The 22,600-nt window shown below is 33.9% G+C and overlaps 1 protein-coding gene and 1 long non-coding RNA gene across 2 annotated transcripts; both read right to left on the reverse strand.

Moving 5' to 3' along the window:
• Positions 1–3,535: 3,535 nt before the first annotated feature.
• On the reverse strand, positions 3,536–13,526 carry LOC145567733 (beta-adaptin-like protein C). The gene is made up of 15 exons (XM_081627095.1): positions 13,284–13,526; positions 11,302–11,499; positions 9,881–9,994; positions 9,508–9,758; positions 8,665–8,800; positions 8,385–8,564; positions 8,167–8,259; positions 7,875–8,086; positions 7,700–7,763; positions 7,426–7,605; positions 6,681–6,773; positions 5,750–6,135; positions 4,970–5,159; positions 4,679–4,882; positions 3,536–4,102 (listed from the first exon to the last, which is right to left on the reverse strand). The coding sequence occupies exons 1-15, from the start codon at positions 13,368–13,370 to the stop codon at positions 3,803–3,805; spliced, it is 2,688 nt and encodes an 895-aa protein (XP_081483221.1). The 5' UTR covers positions 13,371–13,526; the 3' UTR covers positions 3,536–3,802.
• A 1,255-nt stretch (positions 13,527–14,781) lies between these two features.
• Positions 14,782–21,111, reverse strand: LOC145569151 (uncharacterized). The gene is made up of 3 exons (XR_014096056.1): positions 21,000–21,111; positions 15,665–15,696; positions 14,782–15,562 (listed from the first exon to the last, which is right to left on the reverse strand). It is a non-coding gene; the product is annotated as an uncharacterized LOC145569151 (long non-coding RNA).
• Between the last annotated feature and the right edge of the window lie 1,489 nt (positions 21,112–22,600).

Below are 22,600 nucleotides of genomic sequence, written 5' to 3' on the forward strand. Positions count from 1 at the left end.
CAGATAAACTTGCATTTGCCGATAAATTAATCATGTATACGATTTATACTAATCGAGCCATTTATTATTGAATTAGAATAATTAAGAATTAGAACTAGAACATGTACGCCAACTTATCATAAATATTAAATATCATGTATCTATATAAAGGAGAATTTTTTTGGACATATTATCAATTCCATATATTCCGCAATAGTATCATTAACAAATTGGTTTTTAACACTCATTCCCAGATAAGGCGTGTTTACATAAAAGTTCATTCTAGATCACAAGTAAAACTTAATTTCGTTTTCAGTATGATTATCAAATTATTTTTGTTTTTTTATTGGTGGATTAGAGAGATTAAATTAAAAAGACCCTTTCCCGTTTCTAATTAACACTCCAAGTTTATTCTCGTTTGGGGATTACGAACAGGATAGTTGCAACTCTGCTTGGGAACAAGCAAGGCCAATTTTTGGCAAACGAGGTTGGGTAGGGGTGTCAATTCGGTTAAACAGTTCGGGTTTGGGTTGGGTTTATCAGTTTCGGGTTATAACGGGTCGGTTTATAACGGATTGAAATAATAAACGGGTCAGTTTGGGTCGGTTTTGAAAATTATCGGGTCAGTTCGGTTTGGTTTTTTTAATAGCAGTTTCTATTCGGATCGGGTCCTTATCGGGTCGGGTTCTAGTCGGTTCGGGTCATAATCAATTTGGGTTGAACTGGGTCGGTTTGAAAACGGGTTTAGCCCATTTAATGTGGGTTTCGGTTAAAAACAGTTCGGGTGTTAATCAGGACGGGTCGTAATTGGTTCGGGTCATTATCAGTTTGGGTTTAACTGGGTCGGTTCGAAAATGGGTTTCGGTTCAAAATAGATCGGGTGAAATCGGGTCCAACCATTATCGTTTCGGTTATAATCGGTTTAGATTGAACTTGGTTGGTTTGAAAACGAGTTTACCCAATTTGAAACGGGTTTCTAATCAAATCATATCGGGTTAAAATTGAGTCGGATGATTATCGAGTCGAATTAGTCATTTAATGGGTAGGAACGAGTCATGTTATAATCAAGTCAAGTCATAAATAAGTTGGGTTTATCGAGTAGTGGGTTGAAACAGATTAGATCATAAACATATTGGGTAACAGGTTGTAAATGACTCAGTCATAACGGGTTACGGGTTTTAAACGGTTTGGTCATAACGGGCTACGGGTCGTAAACGGTTCGGTCACAATGGGTTACGGATTATAACCGGTTCGGTCACAACGGGTTACGGGTTGGAACGATTTAGGTTTATCGGATTTTTATCGGGTTTTAATGGTTTTCGGTTGAAAACGGGTCGGGTTACTATCGGGTTTAAACGTAATCAGTTTGGGTTGCTTTCAGTTTCGGGTTGTAACGGTTTGGCTTGATAACGGGTCGGGTTAGTAACGGTTTGCACAAATTCGGTTTAGTTCAGTTTCGGTTTGGAAAAAATTGGGTCGGGTCAGTTTTCGGTTTCCAAAAAAGGGGTTTTAAACAGTTCAGTTCCTTTTCGGATCGATTCGAAACAGTCGGGTTTAACGGTTCGGGTCAGAAACTGACAGCTCTAAGGTTGGGGTATGATAGTAAGGCCCCGTTCTTTAGAGCTGCTCTGCTCTGCTTTGCTCTGCTGAAATCTGCTCTGCTTTGCTCTGCTCTGCTCTGCTTTGCTGAAATCTGCTCTGCTCTGCTTCAATCTGCTCTGCTCTGCTTCAATCTGCTCTGCTCTGCTCTGCTTTGCTCTGCCCTGCTCTGCTTAAAATTAATACTTAATATTGAATTATTATAATAATAATGTATATTTAATAATAATAATAATAATAAATAATTAATACTTAATGATAATAATAATAAATATTTAATAATAATAATAAATAAATAATATTTAATAATAATAATAAATATTTAATAATAATAATATATAATTAATATTTAATAATAATAATATATAATTAATATTTAATAATAATAATAAATATTTAATAATAATAATATATAATTAATATTTAATAATAATAATATTATTAAATATTAATATTTAATAATAATATAATTAATATTTAATAATAATAATATTAATAATAACATAATTAATATTTGATAATAATAATATTAATAATAATAATATAATTAATATTTAATAATATAAATATTATTAATTATAATTAATATTTAATAATAAAATTTAATGATTATAATAGTAGTAGTAGTAGTAGTAGCAGCAGTAGTAATAATAATAATAATAATAATAATAATAGTAATAATAATAATAATAGTAATAATAATAATAATAATAGTAAAAATAATAATAATAATAATAATAATAGTAATAATAATAATAATAATAGTAATAATAATATTAGTAATTATAATAATATTAGTAATAATAATAATATTAATATTAATGAAATCTGCTCTGCTCTGCTCGGCTCTGCTTCAATCTGCTCTGCTCTGCTCTGCTTTGCTCTGCTCTGCTGAAATTTGCTCTGCTCTGCCCAGAAGCTCAAAAGAACAGGGCCTAAGTGGCTTAGAAAATAAGGATTACCAAAGAAAAAAAAATACAGTAATACGGAGTAAGAAGTAGAGCACAAAATTTCTCAAAAAAAAAAAAAAAAAAAAAAAGAGCACCAAAGGAGAAAATAAATAAAAAAATTCATAGAAGGTAAATTATTGAGTTGCGACCAAATAGATTGACTAGATTTGTTAAAAACTTAGAAAAATGAGAACATGACTTAAACCTAATTCATCTGTTTTAATTTTAATTGCAACATTTTTTATTTTTTTATTTTAATCTGAATCTGATTAATTGCAACACTTCCTTAAACGTACTAGTAATATTACCAAAGTAACATGTGTTGTACAAAAATTGTTGACCTATTGTACAAAAATTGTTGACCTATAGGTTGGTTCTATTACCAAAGTAAATAGGCAAATTACCAAAGAATGAAAGAATTACAGGTCATGAACAATCATAAAATTCAAAAACAGTCTTGTTGGAAATCTGGTACGAGAATTTGGTTACCATTGTTTCAACTTCCCACGACTTCTTAGAATCTTAGGGTCTGTTCTCATTGAGTGAACTGAGTTGAATTGAACTGAATTGAACTTATTAGAGCTGAACTGAACTGAAATGAATATTTTATAAGAGAAGGAAATTAGGAGCTGAACTGAACTAAACTTATTAGAGCTGAGCTGAGCTGAACTTAACTTATTAAAGCTGAAGTGAAATGAAAATAATCGTATCAGAACAGGCCCTTAGTCAAATTTCAGCTAGTTTTGAAAAAACACCTTCAAATACTCTTTTTTTTAAAAAATGAACGCATATATTATAAAATTTACCAGTATTTTACAATGACCAAAAATATACTGTAGTACTGGAATTATGCCATTGCTCCTTTGCAAGTAATGCTGTAACTCTGAAGCAAAAGTATTCGACCGTTCTTGCGAAAAGATACGTAAATTCATAACAAGGAATACTCTAGACACTATATAAATGGCAAGTTGGCAACCGAATAATCAATACAGCTCAAAGATAATCAATTTGAGGTAAAGAAAATTTAATCAGAAACTAAAGTTCTTGACCAATTAAATTACACCCTTTGATAAAATGAAAAAAAATGACAGTGAAATTTATAGCTCGCCTTACAAACCTCAAAAATTGGCCGGAAAACAAGATTTTAACTAACCAGAAACCAGCATGAACACAATGACATACAGGAGGAAATAGATGACAAGCCCCACAAAACCTAGCAATAGTGCTTACAAGTATACAGATTCGTCGATGGGGTAACAAGGATGAAACTATCATTAACTTTGGAGATAATGCTCAAGTGCTTCAAAGAACAGAGGTGCCATTTCAGGGCTTGGTGTCTTGACTGCACATTTGACTCCAGGGATTCCGGCTGCTGCAGTCAATTCGATCAAAAATGGAATTCCTCTAGGAATCTTGGCTGAGAGATACAACACCTCCTGGTTTGCATTTTTCCTCTTTGCTATGAAGAACATGTTTGAGGCAGCCAATTTGTCAAGAGTTGAGTCCATGCTGTTTATTACAAGGCCTGGGAATTCTCTCAAAACCTCATTTGAATCAGGAAGAGATTTCCATGTCTGTCATGTAAGAAAATGTCAGTAAATAACAGTTCAAGTCATCAACTACTAGATAGCCTCACTTCACTACAAACAATAGTGTTTAAGCACAAGTAAAAATCCAATCACCAACAAATTACAGAGCAGTATATAAGGATATTTAAACTGCTATTTACAGAAATTGAATGGGAAACTAAATCTGTAATATCTTGGTTGCTCTATAATCAGTTATGTAAAGTTAAAATAATGAATTAATAAACTGTGTGTTCTTCAGAAAGAACTAGTGTATGAGCCATAGATGCTTTAGGCACAGTGAAATTTCTTTTTCATTTGAAAACAAGCTTTAGGCAGTTCATAATTTGACTTTGAATTTTACACATTCACCGGTCAAGGGTCCAATTGATGAAATCGCTTTTCTTGTTTATGTTAAGTAGTTAGATAGGCATGCCACAGAGACAATTACTTCCATTAGCAAACATCAGAGTTTCAGTAGCATTGTCATAATATAAACAGGGATATACAGACATCAATACGAAGCAGCATGAGAAAAAAATAGTTGGCAGTTTGCTTGATTAAAAAAAGAATTAAATAAATTACCTCCAAAAAGGTTCCACGTTCCATTCTGCCATCTTCAGTGAAGAGAACATGCAATGAAATCTTATCACTGAAGTACCAAACTGGTTGCTGGTTGTTCTTTACTGCTACCTGGAGTAGAGTGTTTGGAGCCCCGGGAGCAACATTTTGAAATAGAACCATGGGAAGAAGAATCCTCTCCGATGTCCCTGGTTGCAACGGTGGAACCTGGCAAAAAATAAAAAAAAAAGTAAGTCGTAAAAAAACATACGAGATAAATTCTCCAGGAAAGACTTTCCAGCTAGCAACATGTACCTGCAAAGGCCCACCAGCTGCAAGACCAAATGTATTTTTATTGAACTGGATCATGAACCCATCGAGGACCGACTGTGTATTGTTCTCAAATAGCATGCTGTAAAATACTTGTCCATCTCTCCGTGTAAGTTCTGCACTAATTTGTAAACCTTGACCTTTGGCAGCAGGCAATAACACTGGCAAAGGAGGTCTGCACAGGAAGAAATGGAAGTGGTCAAAAAAAGCTGATCAAGATTAGAGCAATCTTTAAGATTCTAACAATATATATATATAAAGAGAGAGAGAGAGGTGGTTCAGTGCTTTGATGTCTGGCAATTTCAAGAGGCATAATCTTCAGACAATTCAGAACCGAGCCAAGATGATGGTCATGCATAAATAGTGGTATTTTAGTTCAAGAGCAAGGCCTTAGTATTTTACATTCAATCCTAGATAATATTACGAGTGTGTTTCTTGGTCTTTTGACCAGAGGGGTGGATAATCTAATAAGGTTATCCATGAGTTGACTGGCGAAAGGGTACCATGCTGAAGAGCCTGGTATGAAAGAAAACTGGAACTCCAAGCCAGACAGAGAAAGGGACTCATCTCAAAATGTGGGAAGTATGTAGTTGTAGTTGGTTCGATAGTTTTCCTAGTTTTGTGCCATCATTTGATGCACTCTTACTAGCAAGTTGTGAATGAATAGCCCTCCCCTTTTGGAATTCTTTAGAAATTCACCAAAAACTTTATGTTTGAGACTTTCATGATGAGAAAATTTTCAAGCTGAAGGCACATCACACTCACCCAGCTGGTACAGACTGGTCAACTGCGACAAGAGAATTCGAATTGTCCAGGCCTATCAGATCACCAAGTAAATCAGGAACAGGAGCTGCAACTGGTGGAGCAGCTGCTGGCTGCCTGGATCCTGAGCTTGATGTAGGTGATGTAGCTCCATCAGCAGGATGTGCAGGAGATTCAGGATATCCAGTTTCACTTCCCTCAGGGTAATCCTCTTCCTCAGCTCTCTGTGCTACTGTTTTGAGACGAGTTACAAATGATTCTGGTGGCTTGTGATACACAGATGACAGAGTTGCAATATTTGCAAGAAGTTCATCAAGGAGAGAAGAATCAAGCTGGTTTGAATCATCAGTGATCACAGGCTTTTCTGCTAACACAACATCTTTAGCTGCCTGCAACAAGAAAATAGATCAATGCAGCTGTGTAAGTGATACGAAAGACAATTAAGCATCTCCAATAGTTTCCATTAGGTATCTGGTTGCAGATACGCGAAAATATCAAGCAGGTAGCTCACAGTTGGAGGATAAAAGTATTTGATTTCTATCCTCCACTGGAGAGCTACTTATTTCATTTTTTTTTCTTATATGCAAGCAGGTGCCTAGAAGAACCATTAAAGATGCTCATAGTTGTCTCTTTTTTAATAATTATTTATTATTGCAAGCAACCAAATTGCATGAGGATGAGGCATTGGGTCGTAAGGGATGGAGGAGGAGGATCTTTGTCGATGATTACACGGAATAATCAAATTTGGTTCATGTAACCGACCCCACTTATGGGATTAAGGCTTTGATTGATTGATTGAAGCAAGCAAAGCGATTTCCCAAGCATCATTAAAATGGTAATGGGTGGTACTGATTATCCACAATCTCTTGATAACAAAGCAAATTATTAATGCTTTACAAATCAACATACTGTAGATTAACTAGTTCATACTAACCTCAGGATCAGTTGAAAGAAGACGCCAATATATATAAGCACGATCACGCAAATCAGGATTGTCAGTCTCAACGGTGGCATTGTTCAAAACAGCCTGTGAAATAACATCCAGGGCAGCATCAGAAAAAAGGTTACAACAAAATGGACTATATAATTATTTTTATTTTTTGTTTGCTTATATACAAAGTAATTATTTTTATTTTTTACCGCCTCAGTTTAATTGCCACAATTTTCAAAATACGTAGTATAACTTGTCCAACTCAACTATACTAAATGCATAAATTTGTGGAAGACCGCAAATTTATTTTCTAGCCACAGAAATCTTCATCACATATCTACCCATTAGAACACAGTTACTATACAGTTCTTATTAGATTCTTATCAAACCCCATCGCATCCTTGTGTAAGAAAAGTACTGTGTTTAATTGGCTATCAATTTCCAAAGCCCAATATCTCAATATCTCTAAGCATTTAATCCTCACTCTTATTTCTTTTTCGAATATTGATTACCATTAGTAGTTTAAGACACAAACACATCACTTTCCAGCTTCAATAACAGTTACCTCACCACTCAATTAGCACGGCAATATTTAGCATTGGGTTACAATAAACCAAAGTAAAAGTTGCCCTTTGCCTCTTATTACTTATTATATAAAAGGATTTAATCAGTTATTTTCTAATATAGCACCAAACATGCAATATCAGATCAGCAATGACTGTATTTGGCCTTAAAAAATGGTAGATACCTGAATCATCTGCTGTGGCCCTTCTGTTGGCTTCTTTAGAAAAAGCTTGACAGTTGCTGTCAGCAATTGCAACTGCACTTGTGGTGGCTCTTCAGGAAAACTTTCCAAGAAGCTCTCAAGTAACTCATCTGCATTGTCAATTCTTTCCGCATATTCACCAATGATCCAAATCATAGAAGCCTGAGATAGTATATGTAGATAAATAAGCCTCAATTAAAAAAAAAATGAAGAAAAGAATAGAAAAGAGAAACAACTGAATGTCATAGATCTTTACCTTGGCTTCTGGTTCATCTAAAGTGTCTAAGCTCTCACAAAGAGTCGCAATGATAGATTCATAGCTGGAAAAAACATGGCAAAATTTAGGAAGACATATCAACATCCAAAAAAAAAAAAAAAGAAAAAAAAAAGGCCATATCATAGCATAAAGAACTCATAATTTACCAACTTACATGTTAGGGTATCTTCTAAATATGTCTTTAATGACTATAATTGCCTCCTGAACTACATAGTTTACTTTAATCTTGATAAGCTCTAGCAAGACACTGATGCAGCGTTCAGCAGCTCTCTCCAACTTGATGGCACACCGACCAATTGCACGAACAGCCTTTCTAACAAAATCTACATCTACTTCCGTGGCATACTCTTTGAACTCCAGTAAAACCTAGAAACACGATCATCAGATAAGCGCAGAACCAAAGAATTCCAGAATCTTTAAGTAGCAACAGATAATTGATCATTCACCTGATCAATATTTCTGTCCGAAGCAAGCTTGATCATAATTTCCAACTTCTCCATTTTGACATATATAGGGTCATTGTACTTGCAGAAAAACACCTTACAACAAAAAAGGCATGTTTGGTCATCAACAGCTATGGAATGTAAAATGGCTAGAGTGTACTTAATTTTACAAAAAGAGGCGTTCACAGCTAGAAATGCAGGCTCTATAAAAACTACAATACCTTAATTTCATGGGCCAGAATAGTTGGCCTCTTTTGCACAATCAGATTGATATTTCTTAGGGCAACATACTGTATCTCAGGTTCTGCAGAAAGAAGGGTTACAAGTGGAGGGGCCATTTTCTTACAAAGATTTCGAACAATGTCAGTACTAGTAATGAGTTCCATTTGCTGAAGAATCATCTGCATAAATCCACCAAAAAAATCAAAGGATGCAGGCTGCAGCACAGACATCTAACAATGATCATTTAACAGTCAGAAAAAGGGAAAAGGAAAAGCTTACCTTCACAGCTGAAAGCACAACAGCGCAATTTGCATGTTGTAGACGCGGAGTGACTCTCTCTACAATGTTTTCAGCTTCTCGAGCATCAGCTGCTTTATATCTTGACAAAGCATCCAATATAAAAACTTGACCCCACCTGAAAACAATGAAAATTATTGTTAGATGAATACATCAGCAGTAGTGAGTGACAAGGTCCTAACAGCTGGATAAACGTGTCTGTGCCTCCCCACCCCCAAAGTAAGAAATCGAGCTGTGCAGCCAAACTCAAGATGACAATAACCAAGATAAAAAAAATTTAGTAATCGTTCTTAAACCACCCGTATAAATTTTATGCATTTGTTTGTATAAGGAAAACGCATATGAATGCCATTATCTCTAAGGAAGATGAGACAGCAGTTAGTGCATGGAAAGGGAAGAACCATATATAACCAGGTTAAGCCTTCACTCTAAAAACATCGAAACACTCTCCATCTCAGAAAATTGTGACAGACTAGTCAAATGAGTAAAATTCATTATATTAGAAAGGAATGGTACACAATTAGTTACTATCAAGTCCAGGGTACTTCCATTGTCATACAACAAAATTGATCAAGAAAAAACTAGAAGTGCTGAAAAGTTATTCTTGGATGGAAAGCAATAATTCATATGGCTAATCTATCACTTGTATGCTTACTGAAAAATACACAAAAATTGCAAAATATGCGTGTTGTTCAAAGTTAAGTAACCCCAAACTTAAACATCCAATAGAAAACAAGACAACGTCCACATCACAACTGAAACAAGAATGATATCTTAACAGCGCATTTACACAGAAAACAATAAATTCAGGAGATCACAACTTACTCTGTGCACTCATTAAGAGCAGTAAGAAGCTTTTGAAGTGTGACACTTGTGATTTCAAAGATGGGTCTTGCGCTGTTCTCTTGAATCTCAGCAAGAGCTGCCACAGCATTGGCAACTACCATCGGGTTATTGTCAGATATCAAGTCTTTCAGTGAATCCAAAAATCCCCTATCCTCAACAAGCTCAGCATTTATATCGAAAAGCTTAGCCACACATATAGCAGCTGTCTTGCGAACATATGGATCATCATCCTGTGAAGAAGCAAAAGACAGAACAAGCAAATTAGACCTGCATTGCTCAATGATAGATGTTATCCATTGCACATATGTCCAACAATGAAATTTTTGAAAGATATTATAATCAATATGACAACCTTGAGGCACCTCTGAAGAGGATCACACAAATACTCGGTAATTTTATCAACACGAATGCAGCCCATTGTTCTCACTGCTAATGCCCGGATCAAAGGATTTGGGTCCTGTGAATCCTGCAGAGATACAACAGTACATTATTAGCTAGAGCAGCAAAGAATTATGGTTAATGAAACACACAGCATTATCAAAGAGGAAAACTGGTATTACAATTCATAAAAAAAATTTGATAATCCCAATATAATCAGAAATAAAATCTCCTCTTCAAAGCTTTAGTACTGGAAATAAATTGCTGCACAGACCCACTGGTGGTCTATTGAGTTTTCTACAATCTATATCTAAATTTGATAATCCCAATTATTTCAAAACCATAACTCATAAGTATGTCTAGGTTATGACTTTTTATTATTTTTCTTTTGCACTGGACTACTGGAGTTTCATACATATTTATTAGACTAGCATGATAGAATTTCAGATATCTTAGACTAAAACTATAAATTTTACATTAAAAAGTTGATACTTGATTAACATCTGGCCCTCATAAGAAAAAAAAAAAAAAAAGGAAAAAAAGAAAAAAAAAGGAAGAAGAAGAACCCTCTAGCCTGAAATCCTAGCTCCGCCACGTGTTAAGATGAAAGCAAGAAAAAATAAGCCCAATGGGAAAGGGTAGATCATCTAAAAAAACAGATATTGCAAAAGGTGAGCCTGGAAATGTGCTTTATTGCTTGAGCAGTGACTTAAACTTACTTCCTTCCAACCACAACCTTGTTTACAAATCTTCCAAAAGTTTATTCAACATCCAGAACTATTTGATAACCTAGACGTGCAACTATTTCCATCCCTCATCAGTCAGAAATCAGCTATATCATTAGAAATTTCAAGCTTGGCGTGGTTACAAAGTGGAGTTTCAATCATGAATCAAATAGGTATAAGAGAGTTGCTGTGTGGCAACGTTTAAACTACATATTCTGCAAAAGATTCCCACTTGGTGTGAGTCGCAATTTCAAAGTGGACAATTTTTAGACAGATTGAACACAGTCATAACTTAAGATAATAAAGATATTGCTTCTTCAAGAGATATGGGCTATTCAGTCTAGTAATTTGAGTAATAAAGATATTGCTTCTTCAAGAGATATGGGATTATAAAGATAGTGTAGATGTATCATGTGATGCTAGCAACACATAGACACGCATGTTCACTTTATTTTGACTCTTCTAAATTTTCTTTACAAGTATTTGTCTATTAGTTACCACATAAACATCCATTAGCTCCTCATCAACCGACAACTCTGAGACAGCCAGACAGGTTGAGCTAAAAGCATTATGATGGATAATTTAACATAAAATTCAACAGCCAAGATCTAACAATGAAGCCAGGAAAAATTATGTATCAAGGGCATACAATGGTGAGGTTGCACCTTACCTTGACAAATGTGTTGACTGCAAGAATTGCCAGATCCGGTTGGCTTTTAGCATAATTAATGAGATACAAGTATACTAGTTTCTTCAACTCCAAATTTTCTGTTTGCATGCAGTTCACAACATCAGTGAACAATGATGACACATCTTTGCCTACAGTCATTGCAGCTATAACCTTTTTCACAGCATCCTTCCTCTTATCCTAAAAAGAGATGATAACAGGCAGGTGAAAAGCATATATAAAAAAGACAGCCACATGAAAACGCAGTATGAAAATAAAATATATTTGGCACAAACTGTGAATTCAATGAAATATAAAACCACAAAGAATACAACAAATAGGAGTATTGGACTCTTGAGCTGCAACTCTGCCACACCTGATATGCTGCTACTCTGAGGTAGTGAGGTATAAAAGTTGCAAATCTATTCAAAAAGATCTCTCCAACTCATCTCCCTTAAATGTCTTCTTTCTCTTTTTAAGCGGGGATAGGCTCCTTGATCAGAAGCTTAGTAAACATATTAACAAATTTAACAATATCCCCCTCTGGTTGAATATACTATAGTATGATCGCAATTCCCTAGTTCCCCCTTTATAAATTGGATGGTGGAAGGAGGATTGGATACACAACTATACAAAAGCTGAATAACAGCTTTGGGAAAAACATTATGTTGGCTGAAGGTGATTATAGGGCATAAGGATCAAAATGAGATATTCCCTTGGGAACATGAGGAAGCAGCCTTGCACTGCCTGACACTTCTTCTGTTTAGGTGACATCGTGCCAATTCCCTAATATTAAGGTCTGGAACAAAGTTGGGATTGATATGGATGAAGGAAACACTATATACTGCAAAAAGTGCAAAGAATGAAACTCCAAGTCTACAAACCAATATTTTATAATCAATAGCATCATACAAAATGTAACAACCAAGAAAAAAACCTTGGGAATATTAGTCCAGAATCCATGCATTTCTAAACTCATATCCTTCATCGCTTCTATGGCCTAACCTGTCCTGTTCTAGTTTTTGGATAAATCATTCCCAATTTTTCAGTCAATCAAAACTTGATAGAGTTCACTGTACAAGAGATCTATCGTCAATTCAACAGTTATGGTCTCCATACTTGGATAAGAAACTAAGATGCATGTCTGTACTAATAATATGCCTGGCATGAAATGGATAAAGATTGCATATTTGCCTTTACATTACTGTAAAAACTAAAGAAAATAGAAGACTACATCTCTATATACTGGTTATTATTCTCTACAACAGTAGGAACTACTCTAAATTCAGCCAACTATCAATCCATCTGTAAAATTTCTAAGGCACTATGCTTGTAATATCATAATATCAAACTATTTCGAAATGTTTTCCCAAAGTCTAAAAGTCCGAAGGGCTGGGATCAGCAAAAACCACTTTCTCGGAAATCTCTAAACACCCTGGCAACCTCTCGTATTATCGCAAACATTCCAATTGCACAACGTAAAGTCGAAAATCCTCCATATGACATAGCTCCATCTAATGGCCTAAACATTTTCTGGCTTTAAATACATAGCTTAACTGTGAAAATCCTAGTGAAATCAAGATATAACTCCAGCACAAAATTCATCCAACCCTATCTATTTCATAAGTGCAACTCATCAGACATCCAATTATAATCGAATTCCACCAAATTTTATAGCTAAAGAAATAATGAACCGATGTAATTCAATAAATCAAAAATTGAAGCTGCAGTTACGTTGTCACTAATCTACAGCTAACCCTAGGTCTGATCCGTATAAAATCAACAACAACAAATCCAAAATTACACGAATTCTTCAACAATCACACAAAAATCGATTAAACAAGCACGGATTTCGATCAAAAATCGAGCAGATCTGCACACATTTCCGCCGATTAGAGACGAAAACTTCGAAATTCGAGAAATTAAGCATTAAAAATGACTAGTAAGAAATCAAATAGAATGGACAGATGTGGCAAAAAGAGAACCTTGTACTGAGAATTGAGCTCTTCTTTGAGTTCAGGGATTTCACCCTTCTTCGTAGTGGAGAAGTACTTGGAATCGTGACCGCTCATCGTTCTCGCTGTGTTTCGTTCTCCAAGCTTTTGGAGGTGATTTGAAAATGGCGTCAATGGAGGAGAGAGAATCAACAATGGCGGATGTAAGAGAAGAAGACTAATGAGTTAACTGGCTTTTTCGATGGTTGGGCTTGGATGTTTTGAGGAGGTTGCTGACTGGCATTTAGAAATGTTTGTTCATATTCGGGCGTATATTCGAGCCTATAATAGAAATTGTCGATCTTAATTAAGATTGCAAATAATTGCAAATAATTTTTGATTTTACTCCGTATATTTAAGGTCACGTTCACTTCACCTTATTTTTATTTAACTGACATTATTTTTGCTAAACTGAAATTATTAACTGAAATTAATTTTAATAAACTAATATTATTTTTGCTGAACTGAAATTATTTTTACAGAATTGCTATTATATTTCTTTTTTAAGTTTACTGATTTTTACTGAACTGAAATTATTTTTGCTAGATTGAAATTATTTTTACTGAATATTATTTTTTTTTAAGGTGAAGTTAACAGGGTCTAATTCAATTTTCTAATTTTTTTTTTTAATCTTACAAAAATTTCGAGTATTCGTTATAGAGTAACGCTATATGCAATATTTAATATATAAAAGACTTATTCCATAATCGTAATACAATTTCTAAATTACTCCGTAATACAAGTATGAATTAGGAAATGCATAAAAAAAATGTTATGGTCCGTTTACCTAATTTTGTATTTTTCTTATACGTTAGATTTGATTTAATATGCAGATTTGACCAAACTTTGACTCTATTTACAATAAAATAAAAAGTAATCAAATAAGATGTCATTACACTTGCACTTCTAATTAATAATTTGTGAAATAAGCAATCATCAACTCAAATAAGTAAAGCTGAACAACGCCAATTTGACTTAATATTTCCATATTTGGATTCTTAAACATACAGTTTTTTCTGTTTGATAAAATAGAAAATAGAGAAATAGTTGTTTATGTGACAATATAAATCTAGTTCGTGATATATATCATATATATAAAGGCATTATAAATGGAGGAGAAGGATCCGAATTGCTGATAATGGCATTTAGATATGTCATCAAAATATATCTTCGTCATTATTACATATTCAAACGTTGATTGGATGATAATTGTCGTTCTACTTCCTAAATATGTCATTTTTAAGGAGATAATCTTATCCTTAGTAACAAAACTTGGTTTTATTGTAGCAAACACATTGATTTTGATTAGCATTGTGTTCATGGTCATGTAGCCCATGAGAAGGTGAAGATCTCATTGTTCGTTATGTCCCCACTAGGCCTCAACTTGCCAAAATTTAACCTGCTACTTTCCTTTAGTGCTACTTTCCTTTAGTTAAATTTTACTCAATAAAACCATAGTTTCTCACCACATAGTAAACCAAATCCCATCACATTTTCTGGTAAATACTTGGGACCAAAAGAACCAAGAACTCTAATTGGAGAAGGAGGGAGAACAATTTTTACATATTTGGCCTACATGCCCTAAATTTTTACATGGATCCTTAACAATACTTGGGAGAATCGAAATTTATTAAAATAGCAAGCTCTTCTATAAAGCCTCTGATACCATAAGTCTATAAGCACCTAAAACAATTTCAAAAAAAGAAAAAAGAAAAAGGAGTTAGTTAATTCATTACTTGCTTAAAATAGTTGTAAATTACAATAAAACTTTATAACAAATCTCGAAGGGAATCTTCCACTGGGGCAATTTGGGGCTCAGCCCCCAATTACACTATGTTACTTATAAAATATTAGGACATAGTGATTAGTTTTGAACGAGAGGAAAAAGGTTCGAATCTCGACCCTTCTTAACTTTTTGGCCAAGATCTGCCATCTTCCATAGAACATAGACAAAGCAATGTTCAAAGTACAGTGCACGCCCTCAATAACTAGTGCCTAGGTTCCATTGTATAAACTATAAATGAACTCATGATGGAGCATATATATCACTTTAACTTAAATTTAAACAAATACCAAAATTTTAAAATTGATTTAAAGGGAGAAAGAAGAAGCCTTAGAGGTATGAAGTTGTAAACCATCAGCATCTCTGCAAAATTTGCATGCCTTCTCCACTGATAAGATAGGACACATCAGATCATATCAGATGCCTCCACCAAGGCATCCATCACCTTGAAGATCCTCTAGCACTCGATGCTTTTACCGGGACATCTCTGCAAAATTATGAAGCCTTGTATCAATAAACTTACGTTCTTTTCACTGAAGATATAAGTGGACATAAAATGAGAACAACTAGCTCCAAAGAGTGCCCATACCATAAAAATGCTGAACTCATCAAACTTGCCATCTGTTTGATACATGAGAATTAGCAGACTACTAGTTTACAAACCAAAATTATGCCATGAAAACACAAATCTGAGTTAAAAAAAAGAGGGGGGGGGGGGGGGGGGGGGGGGGTAGGCACTTCAGCCTTTCATGATGGTCAAGTGAATAAAGGAATCAGGGTATCTCCTCCATACAAGATTTAAGGAATGGGAACTGTGTGCTGATAATCCACCCTGAAACTCGTATCTAAAGCACAAAATCTCAGGTAATTTTCTCAGTACTTTTGTAAAAGGTATAGATGTTTAGAGGAAACAGTACAAATAGAGCTAGCTGAAAGCTGAGTATGACCAAGAGAGACTAACAGCTAGGGAAAAGTGATCAATATTGGCAAAAAATGTTGGCCAAGAAACGAGATATACGACACCTTCAAAAAACTGTATTGACAAGCAACTACAAAAATATAACATCCCGCATCAATTCATTCAACTCCAGGAGAGGGAAAAAAATCAAACAAAAAACAAGAGCACAATTAATCATCTTCAAAAAAAAAGCCAAGAGCACAATCAATCATCTTCAAATTCTTGCAGTATGCAAAGAAAACAACAATTATAAATAGTGTATCTTCATGAACAATGTACATCGAGCTAGAATAATATCACAATAAAGGTAGAAGTGAGAACAACATTCAACATAAAGTACGTAGAAGAACAAAGGGAAATGCCAAAAAAAAACGAGGACAAGGGTGTACAAGTTAAGCCAATTCCAAATTTCTACTTAGTTTTTCCCACTTAAGTTCGCAAGGGCTTAGAAAAACTCACATTGGGTTCAGAGATGATCAGGCTCGAACTGATGAATTATTCCACCACATCATGGAAAAATAACACTGCCTGATATATCATACATATGCTCATTAATCAACATGGCAAGATTCCCTATAACATGAAAGAGGAATATACATTAAATATTTTGCAATATAAGAACAGAATTACCCCATTTCTGCTACTACTAGGTCTGATTAGAAATCTATATACAAAAGGCAAATGCACTCACGTCACCAGCAATGTACAGATTCAAGTATCCAGAACTTTCATTTTAGTCGGCCTTGGCTCTCTCAAATCAACTTAGGGTGCGTTCTATTTACCTGATTTTTACTTATCTAAACTTATTAGCCCTTATTAGAACTTATTTTAGTTATAAATTAAACTTGGGTAGCCCTGATTAACCCTTATCACAACTTATCTGAATCTATTTTTCCTGAACTTATCTTATCTGAACTTATTAATCCTTATCTGAACTTATTAACCCTAAAATAAGTGGAAATAAGGTGAACAGAACAGGGCCTTAGTGACAACGGCATATGTGTAAATTAGTTGGGAACAAAGGGGGCATAATAGACATTTTGAAGGTACCTCCTGGCCACCTTGAAGGTTACTCCATTAAAACAGATTGGTTCAACAATATATCAAGTAATTAAATAACAATATGAGGAGTTCACCAACGTTGAACATAACACGGGAGTAGGGACTATAATCTAGTGAAAGAAAACAATTATGCCACAGAAAAACCCACTTAAGGAAAAGGATTTTTAGGTATTACAAGACAATCAAATTGGATAATTTTAATCAGCACATGATAGCATTTAGCTATAAATGAATTTTAAAGTTTCGATACAGATTGAGGCTCGGGAGCAAGGAAAGTCATTAAGCAAAAAGAAGACTTGAGATTAAGTTTTACTAGTGCAAAAGACTGAGGAAGCTGTCAGTTCAAGAGATGGGAGCTGCTTCTTTGGTGAATATAATCAACACCTGTAAATAAGCATAAATCACTACAGAAAAAGTTGTCTTTTTGAAATAACCAAGAAGATTAACACAGTGCATTATCACAAGTATAGGTACATGGCCTAAACATGTAATAAGTGTGCTATTATTGGAGATCAGGAACTATTGGATACTTGGAGGAAACCTTTCAAGCATCATAGCCTTGGAAAACTAACAGTGAGGAATTTTTATTCATAGAAAAACATTTGGGCGGCACTGATTTCAGTGTACTTGCAGTGGGGCAGTTTGTTTACTCTAAGTTTGAAAACATGAGCTGCTAAGAAAGACCATATGCAAAGCATATTGCTACATATGAATATCTTGAGTCTTGATGCAGTATTGCCAGTGTGTAGACAATATATAAAAAACACAGAGACTCTAATTTGAGGCTGTAGCTTTTTCTAAGCATCAAGGTTACACCATTGAGAAAGGACACATTTTGTAGTAGTGTGCTTGTACCTAGAAAAATTACTTATGGAGATTTGACATGATGAAACTAAGACTTCGCTTTTTGACAGTTTTGTAAAGAAAGCAATAAATTCAAAAAGACAGATCTGAATAAAATTCACTTTATAGATCAATTATTTGTTCGACAAGTCAAACAATGAAACGACGAAGAGTCACAGTATGGTGTTTTGACACTAGATCGTGCAACGCACTCTTGCCTATACACCGGCAACAGTGCAAGCCTTGTGCAGAAATAGATTTCTGTGCATGCAGTAGTACAAGTAAGCATTTAATTTGAGAAAGGAACACTTTCACATGCTGGCAACAAGAGCAAAGGACAAGCTTGATTGGGGCACTTATGTGCATGGCCAGGCACAGGCAGGGTCGATGATGAGAAAATCTAGTTTAAGGGTCTTTAATGAGTTTGGGATGCTTTAAAACAAGTGGCAACAGTTGCAACACAATATATATTGGTCTGACACAACACACGTATTAAAGCAAGGCAACAATGGATAAGAAACTTTGATTCTCATCATCACCACTCCCTAAAGAGCTTTCTAGTGAATAATAACAAAATAATTATATCTCAAGCCTATGAAAGTTAAATGAAAATCATATAAGCATTATATTAGGAAACAAGAGTAAAAAAGGAAGGTAAATTCAAACACTAAGACTCCCGAAAGGATGACATAGAGATTCCAATGGTCACATGACTCACACTTCTCATCAACTCTCGTATTTAGCTAGGAAATGAATCTAATAAAGCTGGCGAAAAATGGTATTCATATATGGAAAGAGAAAAGAATTCTATAGGAACAAACTACTGCTATTGAATATTGATGTACATAGGTAGTATCACCGTCTAGTGAGTCTTATTACCACTTAAACAGATCCATTCAAGTTCAGTTACTACAAAGAAAAAATTTCATCTGCGCTATCCGTTAGGCAATAGCAAAAGACAAAAGTGCATAGTGCTAAGCAACAGTCTACACCCAACTATCCAGAAACTTCCAGGTTTTATATGAACATATCAGATCCACATCAAAGAGATTAGTTAATAAAATGTTTGGACTTAATGGCATATAGACAATTAATTCATCTTATTATAGCAGTAACTAGTAACCTATAACTTCCTACCAGGAAAAATGCCTAAAAAGCGTAACAATCAAGCATATACCTTACCACCTTACCAACTTCCTTTCAAACAATTTTAAGTCTTACATGAAGTAATAAAAGTATTCACATGGATGAGGTTGTAGACCTATACCCTGAAATGCTCTCAGCATAAGAGCCTTTGGTTCCATTCTTGTTTTCAACTCTGAGAATTAGACTATGGAAGCTATAGAACCTCACATGAGACATTAGTCCGTAGTCATGGAGATAGTCCAACAACGGATGTATAGATTAGAATTTTGACAATTACCAGTAAGTTGTCATATAAGATTGTTGATGGTGACAAGAATGGAAAAATATTGGCAGATAAAAATAAATCAAGAGAAAGATAACCATTCCATTACTTTCATTTGAAGAGTGAAGACCATCTACTTTAACTCATACTTCTAATAAATTCACTCCTAACAATAATTATAATCTATAAATGCAAGATTGTGACACTTATACTCTTTTTCCCGCATAATTGTCAAGTCTCAAGAGATCCATCAAGTGCAGATTACACCTTACTCAACTCCTTTCCCTTTTTTGAAGCTCATGTAACAAAGCGAAAGAGCTCTTGCATAAACTCATATTCAAAATAATATTTCAAGGCCTTCCATCTTATAAACCTGAACATATACTAACTTATCTAGACCTTAAAATTACATCTTCTATTCCTAGCTATTCTCGTGAAGAGAGAAACCACCTGATTCTGGAAAATATCTCAAAAGACGAAGAATGAGAAGCTGAGCCCAATTATTCATCACATGATTCCCTTTTTCATCGCCCTTTTGTGCATTACAAAGCCAAAAAGAAAATTTTAAACAATCCATCTTTCTATAACATGATAACATCCACAATAATGAATCAAACTCATCCCCATATCCTGCCAAACTAAATCAATCTAAAAAAAAAATTGACATAGTTAAATAATGCAGCGACAAGAATGCTCACATAAAGAACGTTATACAAGTCCTCAAACACCTAACCCAAACCGATCTTCTTTCAGATGGATGTCCATATAAAATTGCTTCCATTACATTATCTAAGTGTTCACTTTACAACAACTTCATCAACAAGGCAAGATTCTACATCAACTAAACTCCAGCGTAAATGATTTTTTTGCTCAATTATGCCAAAAAATCCAAAACACTTCTTTAAATACTACACAAAGGGAGAGAGACGTGTTTACCTTATAGTAAAAAAATATGCATCATTTTCTACCTCTCAGTAATCCATAAAGCAGTAGCCTAGTTCTCATTCTTCTCAATGATCTGTTAACTGAATAAGAAACTCTTTTATAAAAACTCCCAAGTCCTAATCAAATCCCCTCAAGTAGCCCTCATACACAAATTCGATCCAAGCTACCCTATCCCATTCCTTTAACAACAATGTCTTTCCTTAATACAGAATATCACATCCCACATCAAATTCCAAGTCTTTATCTTGTCTAAGTCCCTTAATACAACTTTCTAGAGAGGAGCAACAAACAACATTTCTTCCAGACAACACAAATGTAGTTTTTAATCAACAACCAACACGAAAATAGATCATTTTTCACCATTCTACTTCCCCAATTCAATTACTTGTACAATAATTCTTTAGCTCCAAGCTTAGAATCAACTTTAAATTCCACTAACATTTATCAAATCCATCAAATTTGATTTCCTTCTCTCCACACATAATAATTCCAATCAATCTCATCCAAGTTCACATACTATAGATATCGTAAGTTACCCTAACAAAAATTAAAACTCTACTTCAAGTATACCGGAAAAATTAAAAGTATAACCACGAATCCTAATCAATTACATTATAAAACCCTAAAAAAATCTCTACTTCTATTACAAAAATTAGGGTTTAGCAATACATAAAATTAAAATAAAAATTTAAAGAGCAGAAAACTTACACAAGAATCGTAAGAACAAACGGCGTTGAAGATGAAGAAGACGATGAATCTGAAGAGATTATCGCGGGAAAAAAATATTGCCGCCATTGATAGTGTAGTGTTCAGTCATCAGTGTGCTTCGCGCTCTCTCGAATATGGGCCGGTCATTTTCAGTGTCGGGCCTTAAAGATCTGGCCCAGCCCATATGGTTTCGTTGGATAGGTACGCAAATTTTAACCATACCTATACTTTTGAACATTTAGTAAAAAAATTGAACAATTGCAAATGTTGAACATGTAGTATAAACATTTAAATATCGCAAATTTTGAACTTTTAGTTAAAAAATCTAAACAATCGCAATGCATCACCCCTATACTTTTGAACATTTAATAAAAAAAATTGAACAATCGCGAATTTTGAACATTTAGTAAAAAAATCTGAACATCGCAAATTTTGAACATTTAATAAAAAAAAAATCTGAACAATCGCAATGCACCATGCCTATAGTTTTGAACATTTAGTGAAAAAATATGAACAATAAAACATTTAATAAAAAAATCTGAACAATCGCAATGCACCACGCCTATACTTTTGAACATTTAGTAAAAAAAATATGAACAATAACAAATTTTGAACATTTAGTAAAAAAATCTGAACAATCGCAAATTTTGAATTATTACGAATCAGACAAATTTTGAAAATAATTCAATAGTTTGTAATATAAACTGAACATTTACTGTATACAAAATGAACATTTCTTTATAAAATATGAACATAAAAATTGCATGTTTATATTCAGTTTTTGTGACGTGTTCATATTTTTTTTACTAAATGTTCATTGGTGCACATAATACTAATTGGGGTAGGTGGACAAAAATATAGAGGATTGCTAAATGTTGCCTTTGCTAATTAGGACGATGACATACTTTGAACAAGTTTGTGCTTAACAAACTTTCTCACTATTCTTAGGGCATGTTTTGATTTACTGAAAACAAGTGAACTAATTGGAGCTGAATTGAACTAAATAGAGCTAAAATGAATTGTTTATGAGAGAAGAAAATTAGGAACTGAACTGTACTGATTGGAGCTGAACTGAAGTGAATTGAAATTAAGCTGAACAGAATAGACTCTTAGCCCTTTTTTTAACTTAGAAATATAAAATATACTTCATTTTTTTTTTTTTTTAATGCATCACTTGAGATTTTGCACTATTTATATGTTATTTTTTATTTAATTTTTTTTACTACTATATTGTTTATAAGCAAGGTAATGTAATATATTGCTGGATTGTTGCAATGTCTACTTTCATAATATAATTTTGTTATAATTTTTTACTAATATCTAAGTAAAGATATTAATGGTCAAAGTTGTGTTTTTATCAATATTAATTGTTTGTTTTACTTCTAAAACTTGTATTATTAATTTATTATCTTTGTCATTATCTTCATTTAAGTTCATACTTTGAAACATATTTGACGAAATTATAGATTTATAGTTGCAACAAAAAAAATTATTTTTATTTAAAAAAAAAAAAAAGAATAGGCATCTTTACTTTAACTTTTAAGTAAGGAACAAATGAGACATCAATCAATCTATATCTATAATCTATAACTAATATTAAA

The sequence above is a fragment of the Chenopodium album genome, chromosome 11, assembly GCF_948465745.1.
Source record: "Chenopodium album chromosome 11, dcCheAlbu1.1, whole genome shotgun sequence".
Taxonomy (NCBI): Eukaryota; Viridiplantae; Streptophyta; class Magnoliopsida; order Caryophyllales; family Amaranthaceae; genus Chenopodium; species Chenopodium album.

Bases quoted from the DNA above. Each gene is read 5' to 3' on its own strand.
- LOC145567733 (XM_081627095.1), bottom strand. From the start codon at position 13,370: ATGAGCGGTCACGATTCCAAGTACTTCTCCACTACGAAGAAGGGTGAA. The intron at 11,500-13,283 runs GTTCTCTTTTTG...ATCTCTTTTTAG, and splicing joins AGCTCAATTCTCAGTACAAG to GATAAGAGGAAGGATGCTGT. The intron at 8,260-8,384 runs GTATTGTAGTTT...TTTTGTTGTAAG, and splicing joins TTCTGGCCCATGAAATTAAG to GTGTTTTTCTGCAAGTACAA.